This window comes from Rhinolophus ferrumequinum, chromosome 16 (assembly GCF_004115265.2).
Source record: "Rhinolophus ferrumequinum isolate MPI-CBG mRhiFer1 chromosome 16, mRhiFer1_v1.p, whole genome shotgun sequence".
Classification (NCBI taxonomy): Eukaryota; Metazoa; Chordata; class Mammalia; order Chiroptera; family Rhinolophidae; genus Rhinolophus; species Rhinolophus ferrumequinum.
In genome coordinates, this window is record NC_046299.1 from 46931207 (window position 1) to 46948622 (window position 17416).

The following is a 17416-nucleotide window of genomic DNA, read 5'->3' on the forward strand; positions in this document are numbered from 1 at the left end:
ATCGCTCTTTAATCTTCTCTACCTTGGTGTATTGCACCAATTGCAATTTGAATTTCTATAACTGTAATTTCTGTCCCAGAACATTTAAAATGCACCTGTCATTTGCCTGAGGGACCAGACATAATGTAGAAAGTTTGATCGTAGCAGCCCTCAGTATGCACAACAGGCAGCTACTCTGGAACCAAAAGTCAAGATAATGGTGACTCATGAGAAGGCCAAAATTGGTTCAACTTTGAGGGCTTTCGAAACAAAAGAAAGAAGCTGCATTCATTCAAAATACTGAATTTTGGTTCCAAAAATTTTTCCATTTTACACTACAGGCTTATTTTCAAAATCAGCACATAATAGTTAAAATACCAACAGCTATTAATTCTTTTGTTTTAATATCCATTTCCCTTTGGCAATTTCACATGAGTCAAATTTCCAACAGCAAAAATTGCCATGTTTTTGGGGGGATTTTTGATGTACTGCATTGGCACACTGAAACATTCCATCACCATAAGGCCTACAAAAAATTAATGATCAGAAAATCAGACTAATGTTTTAAAATACTCCCATCTTGTGGCAGTGTAGAACTATGACATCCTAAACATGACAATCTTGCTCTGTCTTTGTTCCTTTGTCCCTCTGCTGCAGATAGATTGCAGCGAAGGAAAAGCTTTCGGATGTAGAAAGTTCTAAATCACCTAGGAAGAAATGAGAAATTCCTTCTGAGGCACTTGGATTTATTATTGTGAAGTTATGTCCTCACAATGAAGTACTCAAACTGTAGGCCATCTTTAGTTGTTTCTAATGGTTCTCTGGGATGCCTACTCCCTCTAGCTGCATCATAGAACCCAAAACTCACACTCACTTGGCATACCCCACCCACCCTGCCCCACCAATGAGAACATAAACTCAATAATTGTTGGTTAACTAGAACTCTTAGGAAATTTTGCCATAATTTAATTGATTATATTTTCACTTTCCTCGACACGTTATTCATGTAGTGCCTCCCATGTGCTAGGCCAAGTGTATTGGAACAAGTCAGAATGGATTAAGAGCTCACAGAATGTGCAGTCTAAAGAGGAAGGTAGGCATTGAATGAATTACAAGAGTGATGTTTGTTACCAATGGGGATGTAAGAGGTGCCATGGGAGCACATAAAAGAGAGAACATGTAGTTTAATAGTGAGTACAATAGTTGAAAGCACAGACCTGGGATCCTGAAGTCAGCCACCTAGAAGTGTGTGACCTCACGCAAATTACTTAACCTTCTTCTGCCTCTGTTTCCCCATCTGTAAAATGGGGACAATAATACAACTTACTCATAGAGTGGTTGTGAGGGTGAAATGAAATAACGTATGAATAGCGATTTGCACAGTATCTGGCTGAATTTGTCTGAAGTCACTGCTCCCAAAGCTGAGGGTAATGTTCTAGAAGCCACTGAGGATACTTGGGAAGCAGAAATTCCTATACTAACATCTCCTCCTCCTTTGCATTGCTTTTTTTCTTCAAACACTGGGCAAAGGAAAACCCTTCAAGGCCTTAAAGAATCTTCTCTGCACTCCTCATCCCTTCTCTGGGCATAAAAATGAGATATGAGGTTGAAACACCCCAGAAGCCCCACCCAGGAGTCTGACCCAGTGTGGTCACACCCAGTCAGCCTCTCTCCAAGGAAGGGCACCAAGTCTGGAAATGGCCAGGATACCATAAGCTTCCCCACATGAGTTAAAGCATAGGTTGAACACAGTATTGTTATACACCTGTTTTTTTCTTTAAATACATAACACTCTATGCTGTAAAGGGTTTTGTGGTATTCTCTAAATTTAATAAGGAAATCTGGAACAGCAAATAGTTCAGGAACTAAAACTGAGCATTCCTCTTTAAAAGTGTGAAGCCAATGCTTCTTGTTGTCACTGGAAATGATCACTGGTGTTTAAAAGAATAATAATGCAGATATATGAATATTACATTTGATCCCAACACATGGTAGATAGCCAGGAAATGCCAGTTGAATTGGAATAAATGTATATAGTGGACACACAACAGAGTTGTTTTTTATGGGCAATTTTAACAGGAAAACTCAGGAATAAACCTCTTGTGAGAAAAAGTAACCTATGAAGCAACGGATCTCAACTGGGGGTGATTTTTGAAGGGGGGAACCACTGTCGTCTAATGGGTAGAGGCCAAGGATACTTGTAAACATTTAACAAGGCACATGACAGCCTCTTACAACAAAGAACTACCCAGTCCAAAAAGTCAGTATTGAGGCTGTTAAGAAACCCTGCTCTAAACACATGCGCGCGCGCGCAACCACAAAAAGATAAAAAACTTAAGGCTTTGTTAAAATATGAGGGAGAATAAATATATGGGCTCTTTACCCCTGCTGATATGTTATTTTCACTAAATATTAAAGTTGGCTTACAGAAAAATAAAAGATCACCCCTCATCACTACCACAGCCCTCTGACCTATTCCAATAGTTGGTCATGAGTTCTTGCAGTTTTTTACACAGCTATCATCGTAATGTATCTATTTAATATTTTAAATATTATTTCTATACATTTTCCATGTCTCTCTACATAGCCTTTATTGTCAAACAGATTGTCATGCATTTGAGGACAACATCAATTTTTTTAAGGTTTAAGTATTTTTTCAAATATCTGTTTCATGTTCCACTTATCCCTTAATCTGTTTTTGTTTTCACCTAATGTACAGCATTAGAAGTTCTTCGTATGAGAATATTAAAAATTGACTTGTCCTGAAAGAAAAATAAAACTTTAGAATATTATAAAAGTTCTTGGAACTTTGTTACCCAGAACTTTTTACTTTCCTTCCAGTGTTCTTTTATCAAGTATTCCAAAAGCTCCACGTGCAATTACCTAGTCTTTAGTCTGTCCATCAAGTTTTTCTGTGTTTAGCCTCATCTTGCTCAAATTTTAAATAATTTTAAACAAGATATAACAAACAGAATTTCCTTTGAAACACTGCACTTAAAATCGGAAGTATTTTCTTCTCCACAAAATCCAACATTGTTCTCTGAGTCCCCTTTGTACCTGGTACCTTTAGGTCTTTCAGCCTCTGTGGTGACTACTGAATAAAGATCAGGTTTACATGCCTCCGTCCTGCACTAGACTTTGAGAACCTCAAGGGCAGACAAACTTTGTACCTCCCATGCCTAGCCCAGAGCCTGGCTCATGGTGGGTGTCGATAAACATCCGTAGGATATGTTAATAACAGGCTAACCGCCTACTGAATTGTGGTCAGTATTAGAAGGTGTAGCACTTATTTGTCTCTGATATTTTCCTGAGCTCACTTGTGTTCTTTCTCTCTAGGTATTTCAGGTATCCACTGTCTCCAGCTATGGGGAAGAGAGTCCATGGGCAGAAAACACAGTTTGTATACTTCCTTTATAATTTTTATTGATTATGAATTGGGGAAATTGCTAACTCCAGGAAAACAGGATTCTCATGTCCACAGAATAGAAAACTAGCAAACTAGGCTTTAGATATCTATTCAGTTGTCCCTGACAGGCCATCACATAAGCCTGGTCTCACAGGTCTCAGGCCCAGAGGAAGTGAAGGGGGCCGAGAGGGTGTCCCCAAGTCACGGACTTCCTCGCCTTCTTTTTCTTTCTTCCATTTGCACTTGTTTACGTTTTTGGTTTTTGTTCTTTGTCAAATGATATCAGCAATGTTCATGTGTGCAAGTGGATTTGGACAAACTTCTATGGTGAGAATGCTTCTACCTAGATGCTTAAAACTACAGAAATGAAGATTTATGTAGAGAAGGACTAGAGTTCCCTCTTAGCCGTTAGGTTTTCATTTACTTACCAAATGTGGAAGAGAATAAAATTAGATTAGTTTTATGTGACTAGACATGGCTAATATTACATTTAGCGTAACAGATTCTAGCTGGATATCTTTACTATTCAGACAAGTAGAAATTCTTTTCAGAACAATAAAAATGAGACATTTTTTGCAAGGAAGTAAGTAAAAAGATAGAAGGAATTAAGCTCTAAAATAGGGAGAACTTAGTTTACCAAAAGTCTCGTTTTTAAAAATGGCTTTTTGATTTGGGTAAATATTAACCGAATAGTTAAATATTCCTTGACTTTCACTGCTTTTGTTGGTCTCTGGGTATTAGGAAAAAATCAAGGTGCCCTTCCACTCAGAGCAATTAGTGCAAGAGTAGATTACCTGAGAATTACTTCAGGAGTACAGTAAGCAGTTGGTGATCTTAAATACATCTTACTGAATTGGGCAAAGTGTGCTTTGGGGCCTTGGAGTGCAGTGAATCTCAGCCTGGCCTGCACATTAAAATCAGCTAAGGAGCTTTAAACATTTCTAAGCTCAGGCTGCATCCCAAACCAATGACAAGAGAACCTCTGGGGGTGGGACCCAGGTAGCCCTGCTTTTTAATCTCCTCAAGTGATTCTACTGTGAAATCAAGATGGAGAATGGCTGAGGTTTTACTGAGACAGGTGAATATTGTTAAGTGTGTCCTTAGTACACTTATTTTCTCTCTCAAATGGAGCAGCAAAATGGTGATCAAGAATCTTCCTCTCACTCTAATAAATGCATTCGTTATGCAACCTCGCAGCCGGCATTTTCCAACCACTGAATGCAGAAAGTAATAAATACGGTTTTATCAAGTAACACAAGAGATTCGAAGGATTAGTGAGAGAATAATTAACAACCAGAGTCTAAATCATGAACTTTCTTTAGAAACAATCTGGCAAGGAATTGTGAAATTGACTAAATTTCAAGAGTCTTAGTATATTTATTTGCCCCATGTTCCCATGTAATATCGTTGAAGAGTTTTAAAAATACTTTTGAGTGATTTATATTCTCAGTTTACATCAGATGAGAAGGATTTGCATTATCCCTCAACTTAGTCCTTTTACCTCCGATATACTCAGTAAACAACAGACTTAAGGCTATCGCTCCACCTCTATGTACCTTTCTATCTCTGTGTCTATCTCTCTACCTCTCCATTAAAATATATTTTACATGTTATTTATATATTTGGAATAACCAGGAAATAAAAATTTAAGCAAAGAACATAGATCTGATTTTTTTAAAAAGAAATATGGAGTTCTACAGGAATCTAGAATTTCCAAATCAGTACTTACATCTTCTAGGAGACAAACAGCAGCAGGATTCCCACGAAATGCTTTTGCTGTGAATGCATCTGCTATGAAAATAGGGAGCTTCATTTTCCTTGCAGGCTGTTTTTGCAAATTCTCAGAATTGCTGTTAACCTGCTTTACTTCTTCTTGTTGGAAAAAAATAATAAAGTTAATGTTTTACTTGGTGTACTGTTTTACTTGGTGTAGCAGTTCCCAGATACAAAGTCAAGCAATTATTCTAACACACCTACATTTAAAGGTATGTGACCCCCTAATTTTTTAAGTCTTTACATTGAATTTGTTTTAAAACATTGGATGAATAGAATGTTTTCTTTTGAAATTTTGTATTCCTGTTTCAAACTGTACAGGTACTTAGCAACATAATCATATTCTTTCTTAGAGTAGCCAGAACTAGCTTAGGCTATGCTTTTAATGGAGTGCATGAAACATCCAAGGAGCACATAATTGGCTATTGTCTCCCAATGAATATTACTATCCTTTCAAAAGCATGTGTATTTTTTCTAATTATAAAAAAGTGCTTGTTATAAAAAACTCGGAAACTTAAAAAGTGACCTCTGCAAATCAGCAATAACAGTTTTAAAAATTTTTGGTTACTATAGTCACCATGCTGTACATTACATTACCATGGCTTATTTAACAGTCAAAAGCCTCATGCATTAATTAATTTTGTGTTATTTTATTACATCTGTAGATGGAGACTTTTTGAGCTCATGATATAGATTTGTTAAAATAAAGCTTTTCATTATAAGAATACTTTCCCTTTACTAAAAATGTACAAAATACAGAAAAGCAGAGAAAAAAAATAATAATCTCCTGTAGTTCCACTCTCTAGAGATTAATTCTGTTAACATTCTGGGTGTTTCCTTTGCTTTACTAGAAAGTACAGACTTTGTTATCGTCATGGAGGGATTGCCACCTCCCAAAGTTATAGTACTTTTTGAACATTCAGCAAACTGGGGTGGGGGGTGGGGGAGTTGATTACATCTAAAGGAAAATAACCTATCCTAATGTACATGTCTTGTTCTCAAGGAGATAAATAACCTAGGAACCCTGAAGCTTCCAGGTCTACAAGTTTCTCTTTCTTTCTTTCTCTCTCTCTCTCTCTCTCTCTCTCTCTCTCTCTCTCTCTCTCTCCCTCTCTCCCTCTCTCCCTCTCTCCCTCTCTCCATCACTTCCTCCTTCCCTCCCTCTCCTTCCTTCCTTCCTTCCTTCCTTCCTTCCTTCCTTCCTTCCTTCCTTCCTTCCTTCCTTCCTTAACTTACTATTTAAGTGTTTTTGCTTAATTTTCTTGCCAAATGCCTGCTTTTCTTTCTTTGTTGAGGTACAATTGACATTGTTTCAGGTGTACAACATAATGATTCAATATTTGTATAGATTGCAAAATGACCACCACAGTAAATGTAGTGAACATCCATCAGTACACATAGTTACAAAATATTTTTTTCTTGTGATGAGAAAGTTTAAGATCTACTCTCTTAGCAATTTGCAAATATGCGATACAGTATTATTAACCACAGTTACAGTGTTGTACATTACATCCCCATGACTGACTTTATTTTATAACTGCAAGTTTGTATCTTTTGATCTTCTTCAATAACTTCAAAACGTTTGTATCTTTTGACTCCCAAGCAATAACATTATTAATATTTTAGATATATTGTTTTTAATCAGAATTTTTACCATCTTCACAGTGTAGCATGAGTATTTTCCATGGGCACTAAATGCTTCAGAAACAACATTTTAATACATTTACAATAGTCTTGTGGATATGCTATACATTATTTAACCATTTCACCTTTGGTGAATATTTAAGTTATTTCTAATTTTTCACTGGTAAAGATAATGTAGTGATTAAACTTATTAAATGTGAATCTTGGCCTGCATTTCTGATTTTTAAAATTATAATAGATTCCTAAAAGTGAAATCCCTGGGTCAAAGTATATAGATATCTTAACTTACACCTTACAAACACAGTTAAATTTGTCTTCAGAAAGAGTGTACCATTTTAGACAGCATATGAGAGTGTCCCTCCCCATTGCTAATCTCATAGATAAAAAATATCTTGGGTTCTCATTTGTGTTTTTTTGGATTATTCTAACTAGACTATTAAAAGCATAAAGTCAGAACCTCTTCTTGCTTTTCTTTACTGCTATAATCTCAGTACCCAGAACAGTGCCAGGCACACGATAAATATTTATTGAATTAATTAGGTAAGTAAATAATATGCTGTGCATACATCAAAACTGGACTTCCACACATTGATTGACAAGTACTTAGAGTTTCTCAACATACTATCATCTGCCAGCCAACACTTCCTTTTCAATAGCGTCACCATTATTGACAGAACACTGCTGTTTTGTTTATGCAATTATTTGGAAATTTGATTATAGATTGTCTTTACTATCTTAGAAAATTTGAATAGACAACAGGAACAAATTAGAGTTCTGGTAAGGAAATACAGTTTTCCTAAATTTAACAGAATTGAGACTATTATAGAAATCATAGGTATGCCAAAAGGAGCAATGTTTTAGATTCGCTGAACTTCAACCTCATTGGTCCCAGCCATCAGCTACATGTTCAATTGGATGAGAAAATATATATTGAAAAGACTGTCTAATTTTTCTATAGTGATTATGAATTCATGTGCAAGTTTTTAAAATAATGTTTGTTTAAATAGTCTTCTGAAGTTTTCTTAATCTAATCTAGTACAGAAGAATAACATTTTACAACTAAGTTCTTTATCAGGCTTCTAGAAATACTGCACAGCTTCTCAAATGAAAACATTTCTTTAAAGGGAAAAAATTCTGAGACTCTAAAGCCAATGTCATTTGCCTGTTTAACAGCCACCTCCCACTACCACCCCACCTCCAACCTCCCCCCACACACTTGCTGAATTGCAAGCTATAAGGTAACTAAACGAAGTCTAACCAAGTTATTAATTTTCCAAGTTTCACCCTTATACCAGGGGATGCTAAGCTGTACTTGGAGAATAGCCATAGAAACAGCATGAAGTTTCTAATACCACACATATATAAAAAATATTTTTCTAAAATGTATTGTATAACTTTAATTTTTATTCTGTCAAAAGGTAGAGAAAGGAGTTTTTTTCATTTCCGTAATTTAATTAATATCTCTGTCCTATATGGTGACAGATTATGCTGAAGGTAGGACTCACATTAACAATTTTATTTCAAAAATTACTGTGTATCTCCTAAGTGTTAGGCAGCACATGCTAGACTTTGGGGATAAAATGATGAATAAGTCACTGGGTCTCTCTCAAGAAATTCTCAGCCAGTAAGGAGACCAATGTAAAAATTATTATGTGAATGAAAAATATATAGATAAAATGCTTAGGAACACAATGAGTGAGCAATAACTATACCCTGGAGAGAGAGGGAGCTCCAAAGATAAGGTGACATTTGAGTGGGTCCAAAAACACCCACAAAAAAGCATTCAGCAGTTCCAATAGGTGGGAACAGGCATCTTAAGCAGAGTGCATAGACTGATCACAGGAGAAGCAATTGAATGTGGAAATAGAGTGGGGAAGGGGATAGGAAAGAGTGGAGACGAGACTATGAAGACCTGCTAGAGCCAAGGTTCATGATTTGGTCTTCATCTTTGTGGGTTCAGAAATCCAAAGTTCAGTTCAACAGCTACTGTGTGTCAGGCTCCAATGCCAGGCACCCACAGAGAAGAGAGGCTCATGAATGAGCCATAACTCTCTACCCCAAGGCTCTGATGTAGAATTTATTTCTGAAGATGTCTCTCTTTTTTTTCTCTCTCTCTCTCTATTTAAAATTAATTTTGATATCACGTCTGTAAGGAAAAGTCAGCCTTAACCTCCCTCTGAATTGATGAGAGAAAATTTGAGGCAGGTAAAGTTTAAGCAGTTTGTCTTTCTTTACCCAGTAAGTGAGCTTACACAAATTCTGGCATTCTGGTCAACTTAATCGTTGGTCTTGGGGTGCAGCTATCAGGCAGGTGTTTTTCAAATGACCCAAATAATTTAAATTATCCTTTTCTAGTTTCACTCACATTCCATTTGGACTCCTCGGTTGGCTTTATATGCCCCTCGATAATGCCAAACAAATATTCTGTTTAAACAGAAATAAATTACACCCAAAGGGCACAAGCTCATAAATCTAAATTCATACAATTTCTCAAGTATTCCTATCTCTTTTTTAACTCTTTTAAGTTGGTTTTTAATCACCAATTTAGTATATGAATATAATCTTTTTATAAACAATAAGATAGTATAGAAATAAACTAAAATCCCGTTTGACAAATCCCTGTCCCACTACCTTCCTCAGAGGTCCATCAGGCTTGTTTTTGAGAACACTGCAGACACTTCCCGGAATTCTAATCTTGGTTTCATTTACCCTGTAAATGTAGGGAAATCATAAACCTCCCTCGTTCAAATAACTTAATTATTAGACTGGCCCATGGGTGCGCCTGGGAACATGATGCTTAATTGTCCCTCTGTAATAGTCTTAGTTTGTTTACAGTCTCCTGTGGCTGCAGACAACAGAAAGTTGATTTCTGTTACCCTGTAGCTGTTAACATAAAAGAACTCACTTAGCTTTGCCTTATGACTGCTGCCTTAAAACTAATAAATGCCATTAATAAATGCCATTAATAAAGTTCTTTGGAAGGGTAAATAATAATAATAGAGTACTGGCATTCAAAGTGTACGTGAACATTGTCTACTTTCCTAGCTGGGGAAAAGAAAATAAATATAAAAATTACAAATTCTAAATAATATAAGTTTTAAATCAAAATCTGAAAGAAAATTTATTTTTAAATTAGCTTCATCTAGTTACTAAGATCATATATATGTATATATAGGGTTGGAAAATTAAGTTCAGGAACTTTCCACCATGTAATTGCCGTCAACTACTTTGTGTTTACTTTTATGCATATTTCATAGACTTAATAGAAGCTCTGGAACAGTGCCATTGTTAAAACATTTATAGACTCGTTCCGATTTCCTCAACTGCATTTATGTTCAAACACCCACTGTTTTGGAATTTTTTCATGTTTCTCTTTAAGTTTACAGTTCTCATCTTATCATCATGACTTACCATTTATCAACCAAATTTTTAAAAAATACTTTGACTAATTGAAAATAAGACCCACATACTTGCCCTCTAAGAAGTTCAAGGGATTAGAGCAGATTCCAGAAAATAAATTATAAACTGATTTTATGATTCTTTCTAAGTAAGAAAAACATGATTCAGTACTTTGTCTGCAGTGGTAAAACCCTTAGCGTGTGTCAAAACTTGCTGAGGCTCTTTCTACTACTCTATATAGAAGTTGTATACTACCCTATAAAGAAGTTGTATTTGACTATCTAACTCTACTGCATATTTATATTTTGAATTTTGAATTTTTAGACAGTCTCACAGTTAAAGACTTATCAATGTTTTTGTAAAGCCCTGATGGAGTCTTGCTCTATCTTGAAATTAAATGGAGAAAACTGGGTCGACAAATTCATTAGAGAAAAATACTATCTATTTCTCCACATACATACATCAACATAAAAAACATCTAAACCTGCAGAGTATTTTTATAAGAATTTATTTGAGTCAAACTGACAACATATGCTGGAGAGCAAGATCTCAAATGTTCCAGAGAATAACAGTTTTGCAGTTTCCTTTATGCATTTGAAATTTTGGAGGGAACATAAGGAAGATTACATGGAGGTGGGGAAAAAGCAAGGTGGGGATTAGATTAAAGGATAGTTAACAAGATTAAGTGCTCTCTTGAGGGTGGTTAGGGATTATTTCAAAGGTGTGTTAACTGTGTTGACCTAGATGCACAGAAACAATGGACAGGGCTTGCTTAAGGCAAAGATAAACCTTTTACTAAAAAGTTATATGCCCGAGGTGTGACTACCCACCATGACCTGCCCAGTTAGGGATTTATGATCAGATTACCCTGAGGTTACTTTCTATAGAACCCCTTTTTTCATCCACACATACTATTTGGATTTGACTTTAGCAATGGTGGGAAATACTGTTTTTTGAAAATGTTATGATTATTACAATCTCATGAATAAGTAAAATAATAACGCTTAAAACCTTGTAGTCCTCTCTATGTGTATCCTTCTGTTTTATGTACACTTACAAACACATGCTTATTAGAAATACATATAATACATATATTCATATATATATATGTATATATATATATTTAATGTAAAAGAAACAGTAATGGAGGAATAGAGGAACAACAGACATAAGACATAGAAACAAATAGCAAAATGGCAGACTTAAACCCTACCTTATCAGTAATTACATTAAATGTAAAAAGATTAAACTCTCTAATCAAAGGGCAAAGATCAGCAGAATTGATTTTTTTCTTTTTTTTGTTCCTTATTTTTTTATCAGAATGGATTTTAAAAAACATGATCTAACTATACACTTTTTACAAGAGACAAACTTTAAATGCAAAGACACAATAGATTGAAAGTAAAAGATGGGGAAAAGATGCCATACAAAGAGTACAAAAGAGAGCTGGATTGACTGTACTAATATCAGACAAAATAGACTTTAAGACAAAAGTTGTTACTAGAGACAAAGGGGGGCATTTTGTAATGATAAAAAGGATCAATCCATCTGGTAGATATTACAATTCTAAACATATATGCACCTAACAACAGAACCCCAAAACACATTAAGCAAAAACTGACAGAACTGGAGAAAGAGATAATTCAACAATAATACTGTAGTTAGAGACTTCAATGCATACTTTCAATAATGGATTCAACAACTAGACAGAAAGTCAACAAGAAAACAGAAGACTTTAATAACACTACAAATCAACCAGACCTAACAGACATCTGTAGTACATCCCACAATTAGAGTTAACAACACGCTCTTCTACAGGGTTGGAACATTCTCCAGGATAGACCATATGTTAGGCCATAAAACAAATTTAAAGTCCTGGATCATACAAGGTATGTCCTTTGGCCACAGAGGAATGAATTCACATATCAATAACAAAAGGAAAAGGAAATTTGGGAAACGTAGAAATTAACATTCCCCAATAATAAAAGGAACTGGGGCTCCTTAGAGAAATGGCTGATTCTAAGGCCAGGGCAGGGAAAATACCAGATGAGACTGGAGCATCTTCTAGTACCAGAAAGTAAGGAAGTACTGTTGTCCCTGAGTATCCGCAAAGGATTGGTTCCAGGAACCCCCACAGATACCAAAATCCAAGGATGCTCAAGTCCCTTATATAAAATGCCATAGTATTTGCATATAATCTATATACATCTTTCTGTATACATTAAATCATCTCTAGATTACTTATAATACCTAACACAATGTAAATGTTATATAAATAGTTGTTATATTATTTGGGGAATAACGACAAGAAAAGTCTGTACATGTTCAGTGTAGATGCAACCATCATACACCTAACTACATAGTACACATCAGCAACAAATTAACATTAAAAAAAATATTTCCATCCATACTTGGTTGCATCTATGAATGCTGAACCCATAGAGGACCGCTTGTGCTCAAACAATAAGAAGTATAAGAACATGTCAAAGAAATACAGGAGCCAACCTGAATGAGCTCCTAGCGGCCTAAGCAAAAACAATTTGAGCAACAAAATAAGTAACATAGTATTGGTTTATAATACAAAGTATAAAATTAATATATACATGAGTCTGTACAGACATAAAAGAAGGAAGGAAGGAAGGAAGGAAGGGGAAGAAGGATTGATAGATCCCCCTTATAGAATAATTCCAAATCATTTACCTAGCTACTCTCCATTCCAAGAGGTGGAACTTAAATGCCTCTGTCGTCTTGAGAGTGGGCTGTACTCAGTGACTTGTTTCCAGAGGGTAGAGCACAGGAAGAGGATAAAAAGTAACCTTCTAGTGGAGAAACCTGGCAGAAACATTACCTTAGCCAGGTGATCAAGGTAACATTATCAGTGATAAATCATACTGACAGCATGTATCCTTGACATGAGATGAGAATGGCACTTTACCTCTGTGATCTTCTTCCCAAGAACGCATACCCCTGTCTAATCATAAGAATAACATCAGAAAAATCCCCATTAAAGGATATTTTACAAAACACCTGGCTAGAGGATACTAAGGAGACAAGATGACTAATACAGTGGCCTAGATGGGATCCTGGAACAGAAAAAGGACATTAAGGAAAAACTAATGAACCCCAAATAAAGTGTGGATCTTAGTTAATAGTAATGGACCAATGTTGGTTCATTAGCTGTGACACATGTACCATAATAATATGTTAACAATAGAGGAAACTGAGTGAGGTATACAGGAAACTGCCATACTAAATTTGCAACTTTTCTGTGTATCTACAACTATTTTAAAAACTTTTAATCATTAAAAAAAAAAAGGATCTGGGCAGCCGGATGGCTCAGCTGGTTAGAGTGCGAGCTCTGAACAACAGGGTTGCCGGTTCGATTCCCACATGTGCCAGTGAGATGCGCCCTCCACAACTGGACTCAAGACAACTAGACTCAAGACAACAAGCTGCCGCTGAGCTTCCGGAGGGGCAGTGGGATGGCTCAATTGGTTAGAGCACAAGCTCTGAACAACAGGGTTGCCAGTTCGATTCCCACAGGGGCCAGTGAGCTGCGCCCTCCACAACTAGATTGAAGGACAACGACTTGGAAGTGATGGGCCCTGGAAAAACACACTGGCCCCCAATATTCCCCAACAAAAAAAAAAAAAAAAAAAAAAGGATCTGACGCCTGCCAATAGACACATTTATTGTCGACAACATGACAAGCACATATGAAATACGATGGGACTAGAATTCTTATTTCAACTAAAAATCTCTACCCTATATAACAACAACCCATTTTAGAGATTAAGAAACTGAGGTTCAGAAAAGCTAATGTCCTCAGCTCAAAATCAAACAGCTCGTAGATAAGTGTCAGAACTGGGGTTGTAACGGAGGCCTGTCCAACTCCCATTATGAAGACAACTCTAAATTCTACCATTGATTTTCTTTGTAAACTTTGGATGGAGCATTACATTATCTCCTGATTCTTCTATTTCTTGCTCCATAATAACTTTCCTAGACTGTGGTGAAAATTAGTTACTTAAAGTGCCTCCATCCCCAACATGACCATCATTGTTTGTGCACTGAGAGGCATAGGCACATATATAATGAAACCTATATTTGTATCTACCACTCAGAAGCTTAAAATCATGTGTGGGGGTGGGGGGAATGGTCTGTTACTCTACTATCTGTGCCATGTTCTTTAAGTTATTAATGTGCTTATGACACATTAAAAGCAGTATAATTGATTTCAATGCCTTAAGTAGCTTTCTTTTGTAGCTGTTTTCTCTGTTCCTCTCATCAATCTACTAGAACAGAGAGAATGTTCAATACTTTTACATTTTTTTGAATGTTCAATACTTCTAATATTTTCAAAAATTAGAGTGCGTGATAAGTGCTTCCTTCTTTTTAAGTTTCCATTTGCTTATTTAGTGTATAATTATTAAAATTGGATGAGACTTTTGGTTTACCCTAGTCCCAGAATGAATACTGATGTGACACAAAGTATTAAGAATGTTAACTGTAATTCATTAAGCCTTGTTTGGAGAACTAATTTTGACAAATAATCATGACAAGGAAGATCACTGATTTCTAAAGACAGTAGATATATATGCTATAAATCCAAGAACAAGCATTTCACAAAACGTTAGTAAGACAGATTTAGTGTTCAGAAGGCATTAACTATACCCCAATTAGACATGCTCGTAGAAACTTATGCATAAGTTTTGTTATGTTTAACTTATTTGCTTTTCATATAGGCAAAAAGATTATGATAACCCACTTTTTATGTTATTTTCAAATGTCATTGAGGGTATGTGAACAACTATCTTAACCAATTTTTAGTTAATGTGTCTTCCTCTCCCAGAAGCGCAATCTCTTTCAGTTTCTACATCTTTCTTTTACTTTCAGGCTCTGCATGGAATTTTCCTCTCCTCTTCATGTTGATGGTGTAATACACGATCACCTGTTCCTTGTCTTGTTGTCCCCTGGGTGATGTGGGTACTTCTATTTCTTTCTCCTTTTTCATCTTTTCTCTCATTATGGCCTCTAACAAGATCCTCTCCAGGGTCCCTCTGATCTCTATGTCAATAGGAAAGCACTGAAATGACTGAAAGAAAGACAAAGAGAAAAAAAAAAATCCCAAAAGCAGCTGGGAGCCCTTAGTTCTAACCATCTCTATGGAAACAATTCCACAGAGATCCATCTGGAAACAATTCTGTAGGGATCACTGGAGCAGTGGTAAACCAGTTCACCAAGGCTTACTTACAGGATAGGATTCAACTTGCAAATAGGAATAGTTGATAGACTTTTTGTTGTTGTTGTTGAGAAAAGTAGTAAAATAGGAAGCCAAATAAAAATTAAGTTTACCCCTATATAGTGTACTTTTTTTAAAACTCAAAGCTTCCTACTTGCTATAATAATAAAAAAGCAAAAGGAACATATGTACTAATTTCAAGTTCTTTGTAAGCATTCACACTGGCAAACAGTGGAGTGCCCAATACAAAGAAATTGTGATACCCACCCCCCCAAAAAATAACACAGAAAAAAAACAAACAAAACATCACGGTGTGGTGGCAAAAAGTCATTAGAATGATTTTAGGATTGTGGTCCATACCACACTAAGTAAGTATGTGCAGTGCCAAACCTCAACAAGGCAGTAAATAGATTGTTTGAATTCAGGAAAAGGGTGAAAGGCATTACAGAATTCCATCCACCAAATCAGGTTGAAAGATTGAAAGGATGACGTAGGGATGTAACCTGAACGGAGGAAAAGAACTCCATCCGAAGTGTGGGAGGTTGGAGACTTACTAACACAGAAATTATTTTAAAAGGGGGGGGGGGGGGATTGTTCACAGTGTCAATGACACCAGGACATCAAGTTTCAGGCCTGTTCAAATGTCTCCAGACAATAAATTGTTAACAGCAAGGTCTCCTGAGATCACAACTCTAGTGTTTATTAGGAGAAGTAACTTCAATTTGCCTAAAATGATGTTTGTTTCCTTAGCATGGTTAAGTTATTTGCAACCCCAGGAAGGTTAGTTCTTTTAAGTCCCTGGTCCCTGGAGTAAAACCATTCATTTGGGTTCAAATCCTAGCTTCTGCCACTAGGTGTGTGACCTTGGGCAACTTTCTCACTTATCTAGAACTCAGGTACCTCATCTGTAAATTGGGGATAATAATAATCTTTCAGGGTTGTACAGAGTCAGCGAATTGAGCACAGCGTTTAGCTCAAGCATGCTGTCAATTCACGTCAGCTATTATTACATTATTCTGTTTTTTTCTCTCTTTCAATGATGACCACACCATCCCTTCCCCCTTTTCTGAGGGGTATTTTGAAGGAATAGGCTCAAGAAAGGCAGTACAGCACTATGACCTAACCAATTCTCACTGTCCCACACTTGTCTTAAGCACATTTGAGAATGAATGAAAGCCATGAAATTGAAGTTTCCATTATCTGAACGTAACCGGCCTCCTGTCTTTACACATTGCAGATCTTAAGGAGGAAAAAATTGTTCAAGCTTCTCCACTAACACACCCTGCGCCCCCTACGCCATCCTCAACGGGCTTCCCAATAGCTGTAGTACAAAGTCCAGTCTTTGGCTGGGTATTGAGGGTCTACAACCTAGTTGTGTCCACCTTTCCAACCTACAGGAACAAGTGTGTTCAAACTCATTTCTTTTCCTCCCTCTCACTTCATGTATCTCCCTTCCCACGTTGGATATTAATTTACATTGATCTCTTTACCAGTACTGCCCTCCTCTCTTCCCAGAAATTGGGCTTGCATTCTTTTTTAATTAAAAAAAGGCTATAAAGTGTCACTAGGAACCTTGGTGACAGCACAATCAAAAAGTATTAGATGTCACTTGTACACGCAATTTTCAAGGATGCAAAGCTCTATTTCGAAAACCCGAAGTCGGCCGTGAACGACTGGTCGGTCACTGACGTTACACAGTGGAAAAGATGAAAGGCAACAGAGAGCGCAAAGGCGAGGAGAAAGCGAGGAGCGATTTGTAGAAGAACGTGGCAGGGAGGAAATCAATCAAGAAGCCCCCCAGACTAAACCCGCTGGGGGGGCCCGATGCGGAAGCGCCAGGGCCCGACGAAGTTGGAGCCCTAGCTCGAGTCGAAATTGGGGTCTGGGGAGCACTTCTGAATCTCCGCAGCGGAGAAATAATCCTATTTTCACTGCATAATGCAAACATGGTGGACGAGAAAAACCCTCCCTGC

General features: G+C 36.7%; 1 protein-coding gene across 3 annotated transcripts in view; it reads right to left on the reverse strand.

The window, feature by feature from the left end:
• Positions 1 to 17416, reverse strand: part of PBLD (phenazine biosynthesis like protein domain containing) — a 30443-nt gene that overhangs the window by 11749 nt on the left and 1278 nt on the right. Inside the window, exons 1-2 of one of the 3 annotated variants that reach the window (XM_033129943.1) lie at positions 5115 to 5249; positions 1197 to 1276 (exon numbers count right to left, since the gene is read on the reverse strand). Coding sequence is in view for 2 of the 3 variants with exons in the window: in XM_033129941.1 (XP_032985832.1) it covers positions 5115 to 5198 (84 nt within the window). In the remaining variant the exon portion in view is untranslated. Of the gene's footprint in view, positions 1 to 1196; positions 1277 to 5114; positions 5258 to 17416 lie in introns of those variants that run through there. The other 2 variants (XM_033129941.1, XM_033129942.1) reach the window with 2 other exon arrangements.